General features: G+C 40.8%; 1 protein-coding gene and 1 pseudogene across 2 annotated transcripts; one reads left to right on the forward strand and one right to left on the reverse strand.

Moving 5' to 3' along the window:
- Nucleotides 1–1,573: 1,573 nt before the first annotated feature.
- Nucleotides 1,574–8,765, reverse strand: LOC109891592 (ranBP-type and C3HC4-type zinc finger-containing protein 1-like; annotated as a pseudogene).
- A 2,361-nt stretch (nucleotides 8,766–11,126) lies between these two features.
- On the forward strand, nucleotides 11,127–17,326 carry LOC109891234 (repressor of RNA polymerase III transcription MAF1 homolog). 2 transcript variants are annotated; one of them, XM_020483618.2, is made up of 7 exons: nucleotides 11,127–12,033; nucleotides 12,242–12,370; nucleotides 12,820–12,988; nucleotides 13,394–13,515; nucleotides 13,804–13,923; nucleotides 14,708–14,773; nucleotides 14,954–17,326. In XM_020483618.2, exons 1-7 carry the CDS (start codon nucleotides 11,951–11,953, stop codon nucleotides 14,979–14,981), a joined length of 717 nt encoding a protein of 238 aa, XP_020339207.1. In that variant the 5' UTR covers nucleotides 11,127–11,950; the 3' UTR covers nucleotides 14,982–17,326. The 2 variants fall into 2 exon arrangements, with proteins under 2 accessions (XP_020339207.1, XP_020339208.1); XM_020483619.2 differs by having other exon boundaries at nucleotides 14,957–17,326.
- Nucleotides 17,327–17,551: the final 225 nt, after the last annotated feature.

Here is a 17,551-nt window from a genome sequence, read left to right on the forward strand (position 1 = left end):
TGTTCGGAGTAGCTGTAAATGTCAGAATAACTGTAACTGAAGAGTAATTGTCTTATGTTCGGAGTAGCTGTACATTTCAGAATAACTGTAACTGAAGAGTTATTGTCTTATGTTTGGAGTAGCTGTAAATGTCAGAATAACTGTAACTGAAGAGTAATTGTCTTATGTTCGGAGTAGCTGTAAATGTCAGAATAACTGTAACTGAAGAGTAATTGTCTTATAGTGTAATAAGTCAATTGTAGGTTTAATCAAAATCAGGTTCACCTTTAGACTTCTCATAATAGTTCAGTAGTGTAATAGGCTGATAGTATGTGTAATCAAAACTCATATACTCCATATCACAGTTCAGTAGTGTGATAGGCGGATAGTATGTTTAATCAAAACTCGCTATAGGCTTCATATTGCAGTTCAGAAGTGTAATAGGCCGATAGTATCTCATGTTCAATCAAAAACAGGTTTGGTGGAAATCCACTGGGATTCTCTGCCTCAAACCTTATTACAGGGGCTGAGTCACTGGCTTACTGGTGCTCTTTTATGATCTTCCTGTCCGGGTTAGCGCTCCCCTTTGGGTTTGTGCCGTGGGCGACATCTTCGTGGGCTATACTCGGCCTTGTCTCAGGATAGTAAGTTGGTGGTTGAAGATATCCCTCTAGTGGTGCTTTGGCAAAGTGGGTGGGGTTATATCCTGCCTGTTTGGCCCTGTGCGGGGGTATAGTCGGATGGGGCAACACTGTCTCCCGACCACTCCTGTCTCAGCCTCCAGTATTTATGCTGCAATAGTTTATGTGTCGGGGGGCTAGGGTCAGTCTGTTATATCTAGAGTATTTCTCCTGTCTTATCCGGTGTCCTGTGTGAATTTAAGTATTCTCTCTCTCTCTCTCTCTCTCTCTCTCTCTCTCTCTCTCTCTCTCTCTCTCTCTCTCTCTCTCTCTCTCTCTCTCTCTCTCTCTCTCTACCTCTACCTCTACCTGATCCCTAGGACCATGCCTCAGGACTCCTGGCTGATGACTCCTTGCTGTCCCCAGTCCACCTGGTCGTGCTGCTGCTCCAGTTTCAACTATTCTGTCTGCGGCTATGGAACCCTGACCTGTTCACCGGACGTGCTACCTTGTCCCAGACCTGCTGTTTTCAACTCTCTAGAGACAGCAGGAGCGGTAGAGATTAAAAAAATACTTTGAATGATCGGCTATGTAAAGCCAACTGACATTTACTCCTGAGGTGCTGACCTGTTGCACCCTCTACAACCACTGTGATTATTATTATTTGACTCTGCTGGTCATCTATGAACATTTGAACATCTTGGCCATGTTCTGTTATAATCTCCACCCGGCACAGCCAGAGGAGGACTGGCCACCCCTCATAGCCTGGTTCCTCTCTAGGCTTCTTCCTAGGTTCCGGCCTTTCTAGGGAGTTTTTCCTAGCCACCGTGCTTCTACACTTGCATTGCTTGCTGTTTGGGGTTTTAGGCCGGGTTTCTGTACAGCACTTTGTGACATCAGCTGATTGATTGAAATGGTGAGCAGAAACAGGGCTCTACCAATTAGAGGGGAATAACTATCTGTCTATTACCACATTACCTCCAGCAGCCATGTCTTTCAGCCATGTCTTTCTCAGCTCTGATCCGGAGATCGTCTTGAAACTCCTTGCAGTTCCTGTCTTTGTGGATGACCTTAAAAGGAGGTAGACAAAAAGGTTGTTGTCCAGGCACCCATCTTCATAATTTATTTTAGCATTCAAGGGGGGACCAGGGAGGAGGAGTAAGAGAGAAAGTTGACATACCTTGCAGAGGAGACAGTTGTTCTCTGCAGAGCTCACACATAAACTCGTTGACTTCGTCCTCAAAGATGCCCCAGCCAGCGCAGTCAGGAGTTTTGCACTGGTAGCTGTTCTCACTCCACGTCTCAGTGATACTGAGCCTCAGCTCTAGAAACTTCCGGTTCTCCTCCCGAGAGAGAAGCTAAAGAGACAAAGAACAGGTCACTGTGTAAAGTACAACAGAATTGACTAAATATGTGTTATGGTGATGTGTATCTTTCACAAAAACATCTTTGGGTCTTTTAAAGCACCCTTCATAAATTATACAAGGTAATGTCATCACTTGATACAGATAACCATCGTGAGATAGCCTGGGTACAGGTTGTTTTTTTCCTTAGCCAACAAAGCATAAACAGACTGGCTGCCAGGCTAAGAGTGAGAGCACCAGCAGGACTCACAGATTTGATCTCCCGGTCATGCAGCTTGCTATCACAGCTGTAGTTTTCGTCCTCATAAGGGCAGGTCACCTCTGCATACATTTTGTTCACTATAGTTCCTTTAAGACACTACCAGCTTAGAAAACACACCCAAATAAGAAGGTATTTAACCTGTACACATCTCTAATTACTTTATTATTTAGATGGCAGTTTTGTTATTTATTTTATTTATTACAGATGAAACATTCACAGAAACATATTTAATATTGATACAAGGTGAGTAAGACAACAATCCTATTAGATTTCCATTTATTTCAGATTAAACATAAATTAGTATTTCATGTCTATATTATTAATAGCAGTGGAGCGACAGTGATCTACTCAAGAGAATACCAGCCAGGGCTTTGTCTCAATAGTTGTAGCTTTATTTCTTTGTGCACGAGACAATGGAACCCAGTAGTCAAGATGAGTCATACCTGCAGAAAACATGCAGGCACTACCGCAGTGTGGCTCCCTCCACTGGCAGAAGGGAGCAGTAGCAGATAGGACAGTCCAGCTCCTCCGTGTTGGAGACGAGGACGCGGCGTCCGTTTCCACCACTCAAGACATTCTTCTCCCGCTCTTCCTCCAATGCCTTTATCATCTCACTTACTTAAGTATATTTTAACGATTACATTTACTTTTGAGACTTAAGTACATTGTAAACCAAATACTTTTAGACTTTTACTCAAATAGTATTTTACTGGGTGACTCACTTTTACTTGAGTCATTTTCTATTAAAGTATCTTTACTTTTACTCAAGTATGGGTACTTTTTCCACAACAGCAAATGTGTTTAAATCCCTGTTAATGAGCCTTTCTTCTTTGCCAAGATAATCCAGCCACCTGACAGGTATGGCATATCAAGAAGCTGATTAAACAGCATGATCATTACGTAGGTGCACCTTGTGCTGGGGGACAATAAAAGGCCACTTTAAAATGTGCAGTTTTGTCACACAACACAAAGCCACAGATGTCTGAAGATTTGAGGGAGCGTGCAATTGGCATGCTGACTGCAGGAATGTCCACCAGAACTGTTGCCAGATAATTTATTGTTAATTTCTCTACCATAAACTGCCTCCAACGTAATTTTAGAGAATTTAGCAGTACATCCAACCAGCCTCACAACCGCAGACCGCATGTAACCACACCAGCCCAGGACCTCCACATCCGGCTTCTTCACCTGTGTGATTGTCTGAGGGTGGGTGGGGGTGCTGAGGAGTGTTTATGTCTGTAATAAAGCCCTTTTGTGGGGGTTAAACTCATTCTGATGGGCTGGGCCTGGCTCACCAGTGGGTGGGTGTTTTTGTTTGTTTGTTTGTATTTAACCTTTAGTTAACAAGGCAAGTGAGTTAAGAACAAATTCTTATTTACAATGACGGCCTACCAAAAGGCCTCCTGCGGGGACATGGGCTGGGATTAAATATAAAAAATAAAATACAAATATAGGACAAACACACATCACGACAAGAGAGACACCACACCACTACATAGATATATCTATAGTAAGACAACAACATAGCATGACAGCAACACATCAAAACACAACATGACATCAACATCGTTGCAACACGACAACAACATGGTTGCAACACAACATGGCAGCAGTACAACATGGTTGCAGCACAAAACATGTTACAAACATTATAGACAGCAGCACAAAGGGCAAGAAGGTAAAGACAACAATACATCACGCGAAGCAGCTACAACTGTCAGTAAGCTCAAGACTGAGTCTTTGAATGAAGAGATGAAGATAAAATGGTCCAGTTTGAGTGGTTTTTGCAGCTCGTTCCAGTCGCTATGCCCTCCCAAGCCCACCCATGGCTGTACCCCTGCCCAGTCATGTGAAATTCATAGATCCGGCCTAATTTATTTATTTCAATTGACTGATGTCCTTACATGAACTATAACTTAGTAAAATATTTGAAATTGTTGCATGTTGCATATTTTTGCTCAGTATAGTGGTGGAATAAGAAAAACCCACACAAGTCTCTATTTAGCTATATTTAATGATGACATGATCTTATATCTTGCATCCAGCTTTTTACAGTAAAAAGCATTCACCTGCTGGTACTGTAAAGGGACCATCTTCTCTAGCTGGAGTCTCTGGACCTCCTGCTTATCAGGCTGGTAAACCTTGGGTACTTTATAACCTGCTGGTCTCTCAGACCCACACGCCCGGGCCGCATTGGCTTGTTAGCATAGGTGTACACAGGGCATGACCAGCCCACCTGGTTGTCCACACACACACACACACGCATGCAAGCAACCACACACGCACGCACAAACATTAATGTAGAAACAAATGGTTATTGTATATACAGTGGGGAAATTTTGGGGAAATTATATTATTTTAAACTAATACAATTGCTCAGAGAAATATATTTTGTTTAGGGCAATTCCACAGTAACAGAGTGATGCGATTTTTCACTTTAAAATGTATGCCAAACAAAAACTAATGATTGCAAAGTTAAATAAACCATACAACTCTATGCACAAGGACTACTTATAACAATTTCCACTGAAAATTTTACATGAACATATTTAAGAACAGTGCAGATATAAAGTTTGATAACAGCATAACAGAATGACGGTTTGTGCTGTTTGTGCAGTCATTCTGTTACCAAACTTTGCAATATACAGTCGGAAGTCGGAAGTTTACATACACTTAGGTTGGAGTCATAAAAACTTGTTCACCAGCTATCAGTAGCTAAGGGAAGAAATCTGTGGGCATGAGCAGAGAGTGAACCATAGGCGTGAACAACAGCGGCATCAAAAGGTAAAGCCCTGCATGGGATTGTTTTGAGTACATTGCTGGAAAGGACAAAAGAAAATGTATTGTAGTGTCAGAAGATGGTAGCGTGTGTGGAACAGAGATAAAAGGGAAACCCAACCTACCTCAAAGTTCATCTATACAGCGCCCACAAAGAATCATTCAAACAGTTTCAGAATAAAGACAAGGTGAGACAGTCAACAGCTATTCGTAGCTGCACATCAGGACAACCAACTTGAACAGTTTGCATGAAAAGAGCAGAAACATGGCAACCTCATTCAAATGATTTTACAAAAATAAAAGCAATAGTTAGTTTATTCATCCAGTCTGGCAAGACTGTGCGGTGAGACAGCATTCAGAAAATTCAACCAAACACTTGATCCCAAATGTAAAAGTCCTGGCACGGGTTGATTGCTTTGCAAATGGATACAGCAACCCTTAAAGTCAAGGAGATTCTGAAAGAGGCATGAAAAACAATCCTGTGTGTTTACGGATGGAGCAAGAAAGGACTGGCTGCTTCTTTTATGTGCGTATCAGTCTGCTTCTATCACCCCTCCTCCAACAAGGCACAGCATAGGCAAGGCACAACAGATCACCGACCATTTCGAATCCCACCGTACCTATACTCCTCTATGCAATCTGGTTTCCGAGCTGGTCATGGGTGCACCTCAGCCACGCTCAAGATCCTAAACGATATCATAATCGCCATCGACAAAAGACAATACTGTGCAGCCGCATTGATCGACCTGGCCAAGGCTTTCGACTCTGTCAATCACAGCATTCTTATCAGCAGACTCAACTGCCTTGGTTTCTCAAATGTCTGCCTCGCCTGGTTCACGGACTACTTCTCAGACATAGTTCAGTGTGTCAAATCGGAGGGCCTGTTGTCCGGACCTCTGGCAGTCTCTATGGGGGTTCCACAGGGTTCAATTCTTGGGCCGACTCTTTTCTCTGTATACATCAATGATGTCGCTCTTGCGGCTGGTGATTCTCTGATCCACCTCTTCACAGATGACATCATTCTGTATACTTCTGGCCCTTCTTTGGACACTGTGTTAACTAACCTCCAGATGAGCTTCAATGCCATACAACTCACCTTCCGTGGCCTAAAACTGCTCTTAAATGCAAGTAAAACAAAATGCATGCTCTTCAACTGATCGCTGCCCGCACCATCCCGCCCGCCTAGCATCACTACTCTGGACGGTTCTGACTTAGAATATGTGGACAACTACAAATACATAGGTGTCTGGTTAGACTGTAAACTCCCATTCCAGACTCATATTAAGCATCTCCAATCCAAAATTAAATCTAGAATTGTGCAACAAAGCATCCTTCACTCATGCTGCCAAACATACCCTCGTAAAGCTGACTATCCTACCGATCCTTGACTTCGGCAATGTCATTAAAAAATAGCCTCCAACACTCTACTCAGAAAATTGGATGCAGTCTATTATAGTGCCATCTGTTTTGCCACAAAAGCCCCATATACTACCCACCACTGTGACCTGTATGCTCTCGTTGGCTGGCCCTCACTTCATATTCGTCGCCAAACCCAAACGATTTCCCAAAAAAACACAACTTGTAACGTATACGCAGGGAGTCAGGAAGCAGGTGCAGAAGGTGAGTTTAATACTAAGAAACATGAAGATAATCAAAACAGGAGTAATGTACAGAACGTAAACAAAACCAATACTGCCTGAAGATTGGGGCTACTGAAGGCTAAATAAAGGGAGCGTAATCAGGGTGATAATGAAGTCCAGGTGTGCATAACAAAGGGTAGAAGGTGTGCGCAATAATGGCTGCTAGCTGTGCATAATGTGGTTTACCTGGACAGGTGTTTAGTAGACCTGGTGTGAGAGAGCGGGAGTAGGCTTGACATAACTATAGGCCTACAGCACATAAATGGCTCCTAGCCTCCCATGCATAAGGCTACACTAAAACTGAAACTTGATAATATAATCACAAACTATAAATAATTGTATGAACTCAAAATCAATAAAAACTAGTCAACCAAGTCTGAAATCTAACTGAAACTAAACTGAATTTCAAATATAAATATAAAAACTATAATAAAACTACAATAACCTTGGTGGAAACTATTTGTTTTAGTTTTATTTGAAGTTATACATTTGAAGGTATTTCTGTTGGAGTTTACACGGTGAGAATATGCTGGCTTGCTGGGTCTTCCATATTATGTCACATCCCGCAAAAAAAATTTTTTCATTCTTCGGAATTGTGATCAGTTTTATTTAATAACTCAAAAGATGTTAAAGGAAGGTGTAACCTTTCATTTGGACTTTTGATGCATATACTAATGCAAATCCATATAATACATGTGGTTACATTTAGGCTACCTATCCTTTAAGTGTGCATGTGTGTGTCACAAGCTGATATACTGACAACCTGTGGGCCTTGCTCAGTATAATAGGTTATTTTTGGAAGACCAAATGGTGCTGTAGGGTGGAGTGTCCTTACGGTCTAGCCGATGGTGCTCCTCCTGGTTCAGTTGATCCCAGCTGAGGTTGACAGAATGGGCAGACTTGATGTACAAGTAGGCCTGGTTCTCATTATTCCTCAACCAATGGCTGAGTGTTAGTCCTCAGGCAGACGCTTCCCGATCACCCAGCTCTGCAGAGATGGATTCAATTCATGGTTAGTATTGATCTGTGGAGAGATTCAAGAATACATGGGAGCTCTGTCTCTACTTGTTTTCATACAAATGTGTGTATTAAAGACACTGAATAAATATCAGAGAAAAAATATATGACATATTTAAAAAATAAATATGATATTGTTTAATTGCTGTTGGTGAAAATGGAGTTGCATCAATAATTTGTTTTACCTTCTCTTTCAGATCTGAAATGGTCATGTCGAGTGTTACCAACAAGGCAACAGGAACATAGTTATCTGAATGTGCATCCCCGACTCCCAACTTCAAACTGCAGCAAAGCAACCAGAAAAGATAACTGGGTCTGAATTACTCTGCACTTAAACACATTTACAACGGTTTTACTATTCATTCAGTTTTTCAAGAGAAAGGTGGGAGCTAAAGTGTAAAGTAAGTAATCCACAATCCCTTGTACCTCGTGGTTACATGTCGATTATTCCACTTGTGTTTGCTCTCATATACAGTATAGGCCAGTCCTATGTAATGTTAAGTATGACCAACAGAACACTACTAAATGATTCCACATACCGAATAGAGTCCTGGGAGTAAGCCTTGTGGGAGATCCTGACAGACATTGGTACACACAACTCTGCCAGCTGCTCCAAACACCTCTTGGCTTCCTCTTTGTCACCACAGCTGATGGCCTCACTCAACAACTGGGCTAGCTCCTCCACTGCAGTAGAAAAATAACCTTTTCATCAATGCATAGAACAATGCTAATTTAAACTTGGTCAGAGACCAGATATTGCATGTGCTGATTTTCACATATTACAGTATGTCATATTATATGTCACTATCATTGCTCTTTGGCCCTTTATTGACCTGCCTATTTAGACACTATCAGGAAATCAGAAATGAGAACCACACAAACATAGGCTATGCCTAACTTTATTATGAATCTCCTTTATTCTTACCCTCCTTTTAATCTTAAATTGCTTGTGAACGTCACCTCATGAGAAGACATAGTTTGACCTATTTTATGAAATTACAAGCAAAAGAAAATCATGATACAGAAGAATAACACAAAGTGAAAAACAACATTATACAAAATGGAAACGTTCACTTTGACAGCACCCTTTCACTTTGACAGCACCCTTTCACTTTGACAGAACCCTTTCACTTTGACAGCACACTAAGGACAATATTTATATTGTATTGTAAACTAAATAACGTGATATTTTAGCCATAAGTATACTTTAGCTATAAAAGTGCAAAGGAGTGCAAAGGGGATTCTCAGCTGATCAGCTTTCAGTTACGTAATATGTCTATCAGACTTCTTCGTACAGTTTCCACAACTGTTGACAATAGAAAACCTTTCCTTTGCCTCAACATTTGAATGTAATTATAGAACTTGAACCTTCTCTTTACGTGTGTAGCTATTATCAAGATCAGAAGCAGTAGCGGTGAGTGGGTAAAATCACTGGTGAAGCCAACCTCTGTCCAGTGAAGTCCACAAAGCATATTGCATGTACTGTACAGTAACAGACCTACATCATGGTCAAGCAAGTTAATGTTTCTGACATTTTCAGACCACTAAACAACTATTGATTTAGAACCACAGAGAGTTACCGCAAGTCGTAAAGAAAACAGGAGGTGCCTCCACTATTCCAGCACCATTTCACGTTTAAACGTTTCAACATCATCAAATCACCTCTGCTTAGTCTAATACTGTTATGAATTTTACTAAATGATGTATACATTTAATGTAGAACTATAACTAACAGAATTCTACCCTGTCTCTGTATAATGATAAATAATGTTTGTCCATAAGAAATAGGGACTGTTAGCAGGCAAGGAACTGTGGCAGACAACTTGTGACCACTGTGAAACTGATAACAGGGAAGGAAGTTTCCCCACCTAGGGAGGGGAGAAACCTTGGACTTGCAGTAGATTGTGTAACATGTTGTAGGATGTGATAAGCAATGTATGACTTGTAAACTATATTGTCATTGTCTGAGAGGAGGAGGGACATTTATGACGAAATGAGAGGTATATAAACCAATGTACATGTAACGATGGGCAGAGTTCTCGTAAATAAACGTTGCTGACTATTGTAGACTGGCCTCTGTCTGTTTCATTTCAACAAGAACCTTACAAATTCTTGGTAACAGACCGAGTAGTTTAATTGAAGTTCAGTTTATGAACATTGAAAACATAATTCTCTTAACAAATACAGTGACAATTAAAAGATACACCCATTTTAGTCCAATCAACGTAAGCTAAATATGATGTGGCTGTCCATGATTTCTGTGTGCGTGTGCGCATTTGTGCAAGTAGAAAACATGTTGACTCACCCTACTTGTAGAGAAACGCCAATGCCATCCTCCTCTCTTTGATGTTGATGAAACGGTCTATCACTCTGTCATACTGTAAAATACTTATATGTTTTGTTGTCCTAGGCTACCTGGCTAAAATGCTTGCTCTCTAACCTAACTTCCATGAATGGGCAACTTTAGCTAGCTAACATTAGACTTTTACATCTAGCTACATATTGCACTTCCATCCTCTCAGGCCAGGGGCACAACAATGTATGAATTAATGGTTGGAGCAGAATCGCATTATAGTCATTGGCCAGTATGGGGAATTACGTAAACCAGAAGTCCAAATCACTATCTCCATCCATAGTTAATTTTGGAAAGAGACAATTGTAGCTAGATGGCTAGCCAGCCACCGGAGGACAACAACACAACGAGATGCAACAATTCAATTTTTTAAATAAATGAGGTATGATAGGAGTGAGGCCAAATCCAAGCTGGCTTCCTTTGACATCTTTTTTTTGCAACGCCAGGACCATTCACATTTGTGCTCGCTCAGTTTATCTCAACGCTGATTGGCTCATTTTTGTATACTTTTTTTTGTCAAGGGAGACCGGATGCTTCCTGGCTTCCGTGGGCTTCAATGCTCTGGGCGGCAGCAATGTCATACTCGTTTGGACCAGACAGCATCAGATAGATGGCTTACACGTAGAGAGACAGAGGGGCGCTGTTTTGCTCGCCGGATGCTTTCTCGTGTGAGACACATTCAGCCTCTTGCGAAATGAAGGCAAATTATGAAACACAGACAGACGAAATATACATTATTTTATTTTAGTATTGGTCCATTTTGGGGGGGGAAGCCTTCCCTTTGCATCAATGAATACACGCCACTGATCAGAAGTCTAAATTAAAAGCGAAACGAAACGTAACTATATTCAGGAAATACGTTTTAAAGGAGCCATTTGCACATTCCAATTTATGACAGATCAGTACTGTACATATATAGTGATGACATACTGCCGTTTAATGACATCAATATAGACCAATACGTATTTTAATCATTTAAATATATGTGTGTATGTGTTTTAACTAACTAACGCAAGTGAAAGTCTGTAGCTGGACGATGAGCAAGGGGGTGTTATAATTACTAGCTACGTCATCGCATGTTTATCTGGCCCCCATGGCGCCCTCTCGAGGAAAAATCCGGTAAAAGAGGAACTGGCCTTGGAGAGAAGAAGGAAGTGCAGTTACATTGAGGAAGGATCAAAACATCAATACTGGGTTGCCGTTTTTACAGACAAATTCAGGTGCATAGCGAAGGCGAAAGGCTTCGAGAAGCCTGGGATTTCTCTTCAAATTCTGATACAAAAGCTGGGATGAAGAACTGTCTATCTAATTTCAGTTTATTTAATGGCAGATATTGGAAATTTCACAGTAAAAAGGAAGACATTTTTATCAGACATATAAGTGCCATAAGCCCTCGACAAAGATCTTTACATCATCCGTAAATGAATCATGCAATATTGAATTTAAAGTTTGTGATTGAAATTGATTACTTTGGTATTGCATTGAGTGAGCGCTAGATACAACAGACTGTTTTGTGCGCGGGAGCTGAGGATCTCCACGACCAGTTAGCTCTGTGGTCGGAGGTATTTAAATTCAAGGCAATCATTGTTATTGCACGAAATGTTTCCAGCTGGATACAGTAAGGCCTGAAAAGTTTGTGTGTTCGCTGTTTTTGAACGACACATTTGACCGAGTTTATTTGATGTGGGCCAGTGCATAGTTAATTGTTAGGTTAGTTAAATTCGTACAACCATTGTTGCATATCGAACTAACGTGTAAGACAGAGGATTGCGAAAAAGACAAGTGTCATTTTGTTTATCAGAATTGGCTACATGACCTGGTGGTGGCAGATTGTAGCCTTTTACGGTCGTCTCTAAGCCTAGGGGCTAGATAGGGAATGAGTATATGCATTTTAAACACTTAATATTTTGCATGATAAAAATAAATAAACTGTCAAGATGAAACTCCTGGAGAATTCTAGTTTTGAAGCCATAAACACCAGACTCACCATTGAAACGGGGGACTGTCAGATAATAGGAAGGTAAGTTATCAACAGGTAGATGGTGCCAATAGCCCATTTGCTATGTAGACCTACAAATGAACAACATTTGCACAGAATTGGCCAACACTTCAATGCCTCGCTATGAAGATCTAACGTAACTGAACTGCTACACAGGAAATAGATTTTCAGAAACCACATAGTTTAAGTATATGCATGATGTGATGAATCATGCTCTGTCTTTTCTCAGGATCGAGAGCTACTCTTGCAAGATGGCAGGCGAGGACAAGCAGATGTTCAAGCAGTTCTGTCAGGAGGGACTGCCTCATGTCCTGGAAGCCCTGTCCCCTCCACAGTCCTTAGGAATAAGCCCCAACAAGTAAGACTTCAGTCCACACTACACCACCACCATAGGAACTCAGAGGTCTATTCAGTAATGGGGAAAAATGGTCAGTGTTTTGTAGATAAGTGTAGCTAATGAATGTAGAGCACACACTAAAGTAGATATATAACATAGTGATAGTGATAGTGCTTCTACACCTGCATTGCTTGCTGTTTGGGGTTTTAGGCTGGGTTTCTGTACAGCACTTTGAGATATCAGCTGATGTACGAAGGGCTATATAAATAAATTTGATTTGAATATGTTCTAGTCATTAGACTTCTATCTGTATTATGTAATGCCCATGGCCTGGTCACATGAAGAATCCTGAAGTTCCTGTCAAGCACAGTTCAAATGACAAGAATGCACTACAAGTATGAATGAGTTTGGACTGAGCATGTTCATAACACTAACAAGTGTGTGTCTGTGGTTTTGTGCTGTGGTTGCAGGTTGAGCCAGAGTCAGAGTGGAGACGAGGGGGAAGGGCCTCTCTCTGACAAGTGCAGCAGGAAGACCCTCTTTTACCTGATCGCCACCCTCAATGAATCCTTCCGCCCCGACTATGACTTCAGCCGCACCAAGAGCCACGACTTTAGCAGAGAGCCCAGCGTTAACTGGGTGAGGATCTATTTAACATCTCATACCTACACAACAGTGCCTGTACATGTCTCGCATTGCTCTTATGAATTGCTTACACCTGAACCAGCATATTCTGCTGGTTTTGCATCGTGGCTTTCACTACACAGCAGCATGAGTTGATTGGGCTTGATGTGCCGAGGCAGCTTGTACACAACCCAAAGCCTGTTTGGTCTTATATGGAATGAGACTGTAATATCCATTACCTGGAGTACAAAAGGCTACAGAAGGGGACTAACATATTAACTCAAAAATGTAAAGTATAGCACACAGTGCTTGAAACTATATGTCTAGTCATGGACAGTCTTGGCTGAATTCTTACCTGGCTGGATATACACGGAAGTTATGCATTTTGTATGCCATTATTAACATAGTGTGTGACCTCAGGTGTTCAACGCGGTGAACAGTAGTCTGTCGGCGGCGGCCGGGGAGGATTATAGCCTGCTTCAGCCCCAGCTGTGGGAGGCCATCGACGCTGAGATCTGCCTGTCCGAGTGTGACATCTACAGGTGAGCAATGCCACTTTTTCTTAATGATAGAGAGGGTATTTTTGGTCCGGAGTTGGCAGAACTATTACTAGAAACTCTGGCACAAGCATCAGAGTGCTAGGTGGAGCCACTACCATATTGCTTACACCCATCCAATCCTTTCAGATATATGACAAGTGTCTTGGGGAGTGGTACTGTTTTCACAGAGCAATAATCCATTTTCTGTGTTATTTTGTTTTCCCTTGAGGGGAGGCATACATGCCATTTGTAAACCAGAATGTAAAGGCCGTATTGTTTTGGACGTTGCAGCTACAACCCAGACCTGGACTCTGACCCATACGGAGAGGAGGGCAACATGTGGTCCTTCAACTACTTCTTCTACAACACAAGGCTGAAGAGGATCGTCTTCTTCACGTGCCGCTCGGTCAGGTAAGACTGAAGACTGAAAAACACATCACCACCGTTTTTTCCTCTGTACTGAAAGTGCTCCACCTTGAAAAGTTGACTGCTGACTACACAATTATTTGGGATTGTATTAACAGTTTACATAGGAACAAAATAAAACATTACGTTTTTGAGTGAACTATACCTTTTTAACTTCTAATGTCCATTTGACGTGTCAGTTATCTGGGTATGGTATTCTTTTATCTGAGTGGAAATCATCTGTTTATAATCTGTACATGGTTGGTCATAGACAATATAACTGCATACTGACAATGTATTTTTACATTTAATTGTACCTTTATTTAACTACACAAGTCAGTTAAGAACAAATTCCTATTTACAATGATGGCCTACGTCGGCCAAACTCTAACCCAAACGATGCTAGGCCAATTGTGCTCCGCTCTGAGACTCCCATTCACGGCCGGTTGTGATACAGCCTGGAATCAAACCAGGGTCAGTAGTGATGCCTCTAGCACTGAGATGCAGTGCCTTAGACCACCGCTTCACTCGGGAGCAATAAATACTTTGCTCAAAGCTAAATTGATACATGTATAAGTGTCCTAGGCAGTCATCCAGGGATGGGATAGATATTAAGCTAGCCCCGTGCTAGTACTTTTCATTCTGGGCCAGTAGAAAATGAGCCAGACCAGTGACATCTGAATGTTTACTGGCCAATGTCCAAAATACTTACATGCCATCCCTGAAATAATTGCTTATACATTGAAGTGGTCTATAGTGAGCAACATTTGCTTTTGTCCTCGTGTGTTAGTTTATTCATGGCCCCACGGGACTCTGGCATTGGAAACGAACTGGACCTGGAGCTTGATGAAGAGAGGTGAGGAGGACACACAGCCTGGATTCTTCATAGAAAACCCTCAAATATGATAAAGCATGAAACTGTTTTACTTTCTTTTAAGTGTCAAAGTTATTTTGTATGTTGAATTAGTATTGTTCATCGATGCATCATTTGGGTCTGTCTAATCCTTTAATCTAAACCATGTATTTTTTCGATCAGCAGGTATGGTGCCCTGTGTTCCCAGTGAAGTCCCAGTCTCATACAGGACCAGACAGTATACTGGATGTCTGTCTGTACCCACATCAACATTTCTTTTACAACTCATCTTAAACTCATCATATTTCGTGTTGGGATTATACTTGAATTATACTTTTTTTTCTGACTTTGTGTGGTGAACCTTGCTCTATTTTACTGTGGAAATCAGACTATGAGCTTGGAGATCTGTTACTCATGTTCAAATGAGGATTATTCCCATTTATTTGTGTTTATCATTTTAATTTTCCATCGCTACGTTCCCCTTACCTTGATTATCAGAAGCAAAAGCTTTGTTTGGTGTGTTTGACCTGGTATTAGAGCATGTCCTGGCACTCATTAATTTGCAACTTATTTTACATTCTCTTTGCTGGTTTTGATAATGCATTAATTAAGCAAAGTTTTAGATTTTTTAAAATGTTTTTCAAGCTTTACCATTCCAAAGTGTGAGCTGTTCTCATACCAAATTGGCACTCAAGGTTTAGGTATTGGACCATTCTCTGACTGCATGCTTGAGTGCATGTTTGAACACCAGGGGGCAGACTCAATTTAGGTTTCCTCCACTGTAGCTACATAAAATATTGGCCAACCAATACTGTCAAAGTCATATAACAGCTTGAATCAGTCTGCCTCTTGGTGATGTTCTACCTTCCATACCAATACTGTCAAAGTCATATAACAGCTTGAATCAGTCTGCCTCTTGGTGATGTTCTACCTTCCATACCAATACTGTCAAAGTCATATAACAGCTTGAATCAGTCTGCCTCTTGGTGATGTTCTACCTTCCATACCAATACTGTCACTTCAATCTCAGCTGATGGAAAAGTCATACAACAGCTTGAATCAGTCTGCCTCTTGGTGATGTTCTACCTTCCATACCAATACTGTCACTTCAATCTCAGCTGATGGAAAAGTCATACAACAGCTTGAATCAGTCTGCCTCTTGGTGATGTTCTACCTTCCATACCAATACTGTCACTTCAATCTCAGCTGATGGAAAAGTCATATAACAGCTTGAATCAGTCTGCCTCTTGGTGATGTTCTACCTTCCATACCAATACTGTCACTTCAATCTCAGCTGATGGAAAAGTCATACAACAGCTTGAATCAGTCTGCCTCTTGGTGATGTTCTACCTTCCATACCAATGCTACTCAAGTCTACAGTTGTTTATTTGTTTTTATTTAGCGACAAGTGCAGTCTATAGTTTTATGGGTCAAGCCAGCAAATACGATTCTGCTGTATCTGTTCCAAAAGCACTTGAGAATCAAGACTAGATTCTGAATTCCATCGTGTGTTTTAAGGACTTATGTGACATGTGACTTCTCATATGTAGTACAAACTCTGCTTGTAGAGTATACTGTTTGAATTTACATATATTGTATTTTAATATAACTTAAAGCCTTTTTTAGGTATTGCTTTAGTTGAAGCATTTTTTGTCTGTTAGAGCAGTGCCCCCTGTGTGTGGCATTTTTAAATGTAATTTTAGACAGTCTCAAGACAAATCTAAAGTCTGATTTATAATTTCCACTGCAAAAACTCCCTGTAGAGATCATTGATGCCTATGGTCCAACTTTCCTGATCAAATGAAGCATGTACTGAATATACAATAATGCATTTGTGACTAATGGGTGGACTGAAGAGCAAGGATACCTATTTAGGCTCAGTAGTGAGTGAGTGGTTGGTTAGTTGTTTTTCAATGGTCACAGCTCCTGTATCAGTATTTTGGTTGTCCTATTGACTACCAGCTGGACAGTGTTACTGTATGTGGCATACATCTTGCTCTTGCACCTTTTTTGTATAAGTAAAATGTGAAAGACTCATATCCTTCGTACATTTAGGTACAAAATGGTAGAATGATACAGTAGGTATTGTAAAGTTTAATTTAGTCCCTTCTATGTGATGTATATCTATCTGCCTCTAGTGACGTTGAAACCACAAACCTATTCCTGAATTTGATTTCAAATGTCAACAACATCCTAAGTTATCAGCATATTGACTTTTGACAAACACTTTGTGCAGGTAGACATGTCTACAGTATACATTTTCTTGTTCATTATCTTTGTCGACAGAGCAGCTGTTTTAGATTTGTGTGAAAATAAGGTGGTTGTCATGGCAAGGACATGCAAGCTTATTGCCTCTGACTTCCGGATGCTATGGTCCAATTAAATACTAAGAAGCGAGATAATATTGTTGCGGAACTCTTGCATCATTGGCACATTTATTTTAGTCTTGTGCTAATGACTGGCAGCTTACAAGACCTCATACTTGTGGTTTTATTTCACTAAACTTGTATCCATTTGATTTGTCACCATGTATAATAAAGGTCTTGACTAAAACTGCCTCGCTTCCCTGTTTTTATTACACTGATTAAATCATGTAGATGTGTAATTCTTTTGACAAACTTGGGTGAGATTTGTTTTCCTTTCAATATTGGTGTAATCCAACCAGTACAAATCAAAATCAAATTGATTTATATAGCCCTTCGTACATCAGCTGATATCTCAAAGTGCTGTACAGAAACCCAGCCTAAAACACCAAACCGCAAGCAATGCAGGTGTAGAAGC

This window comes from Oncorhynchus kisutch, linkage group LG5 (assembly GCF_002021735.2).
Source record: "Oncorhynchus kisutch isolate 150728-3 linkage group LG5, Okis_V2, whole genome shotgun sequence".
Taxonomy (NCBI): domain Eukaryota; kingdom Metazoa; phylum Chordata; class Actinopteri; order Salmoniformes; family Salmonidae; genus Oncorhynchus; species Oncorhynchus kisutch.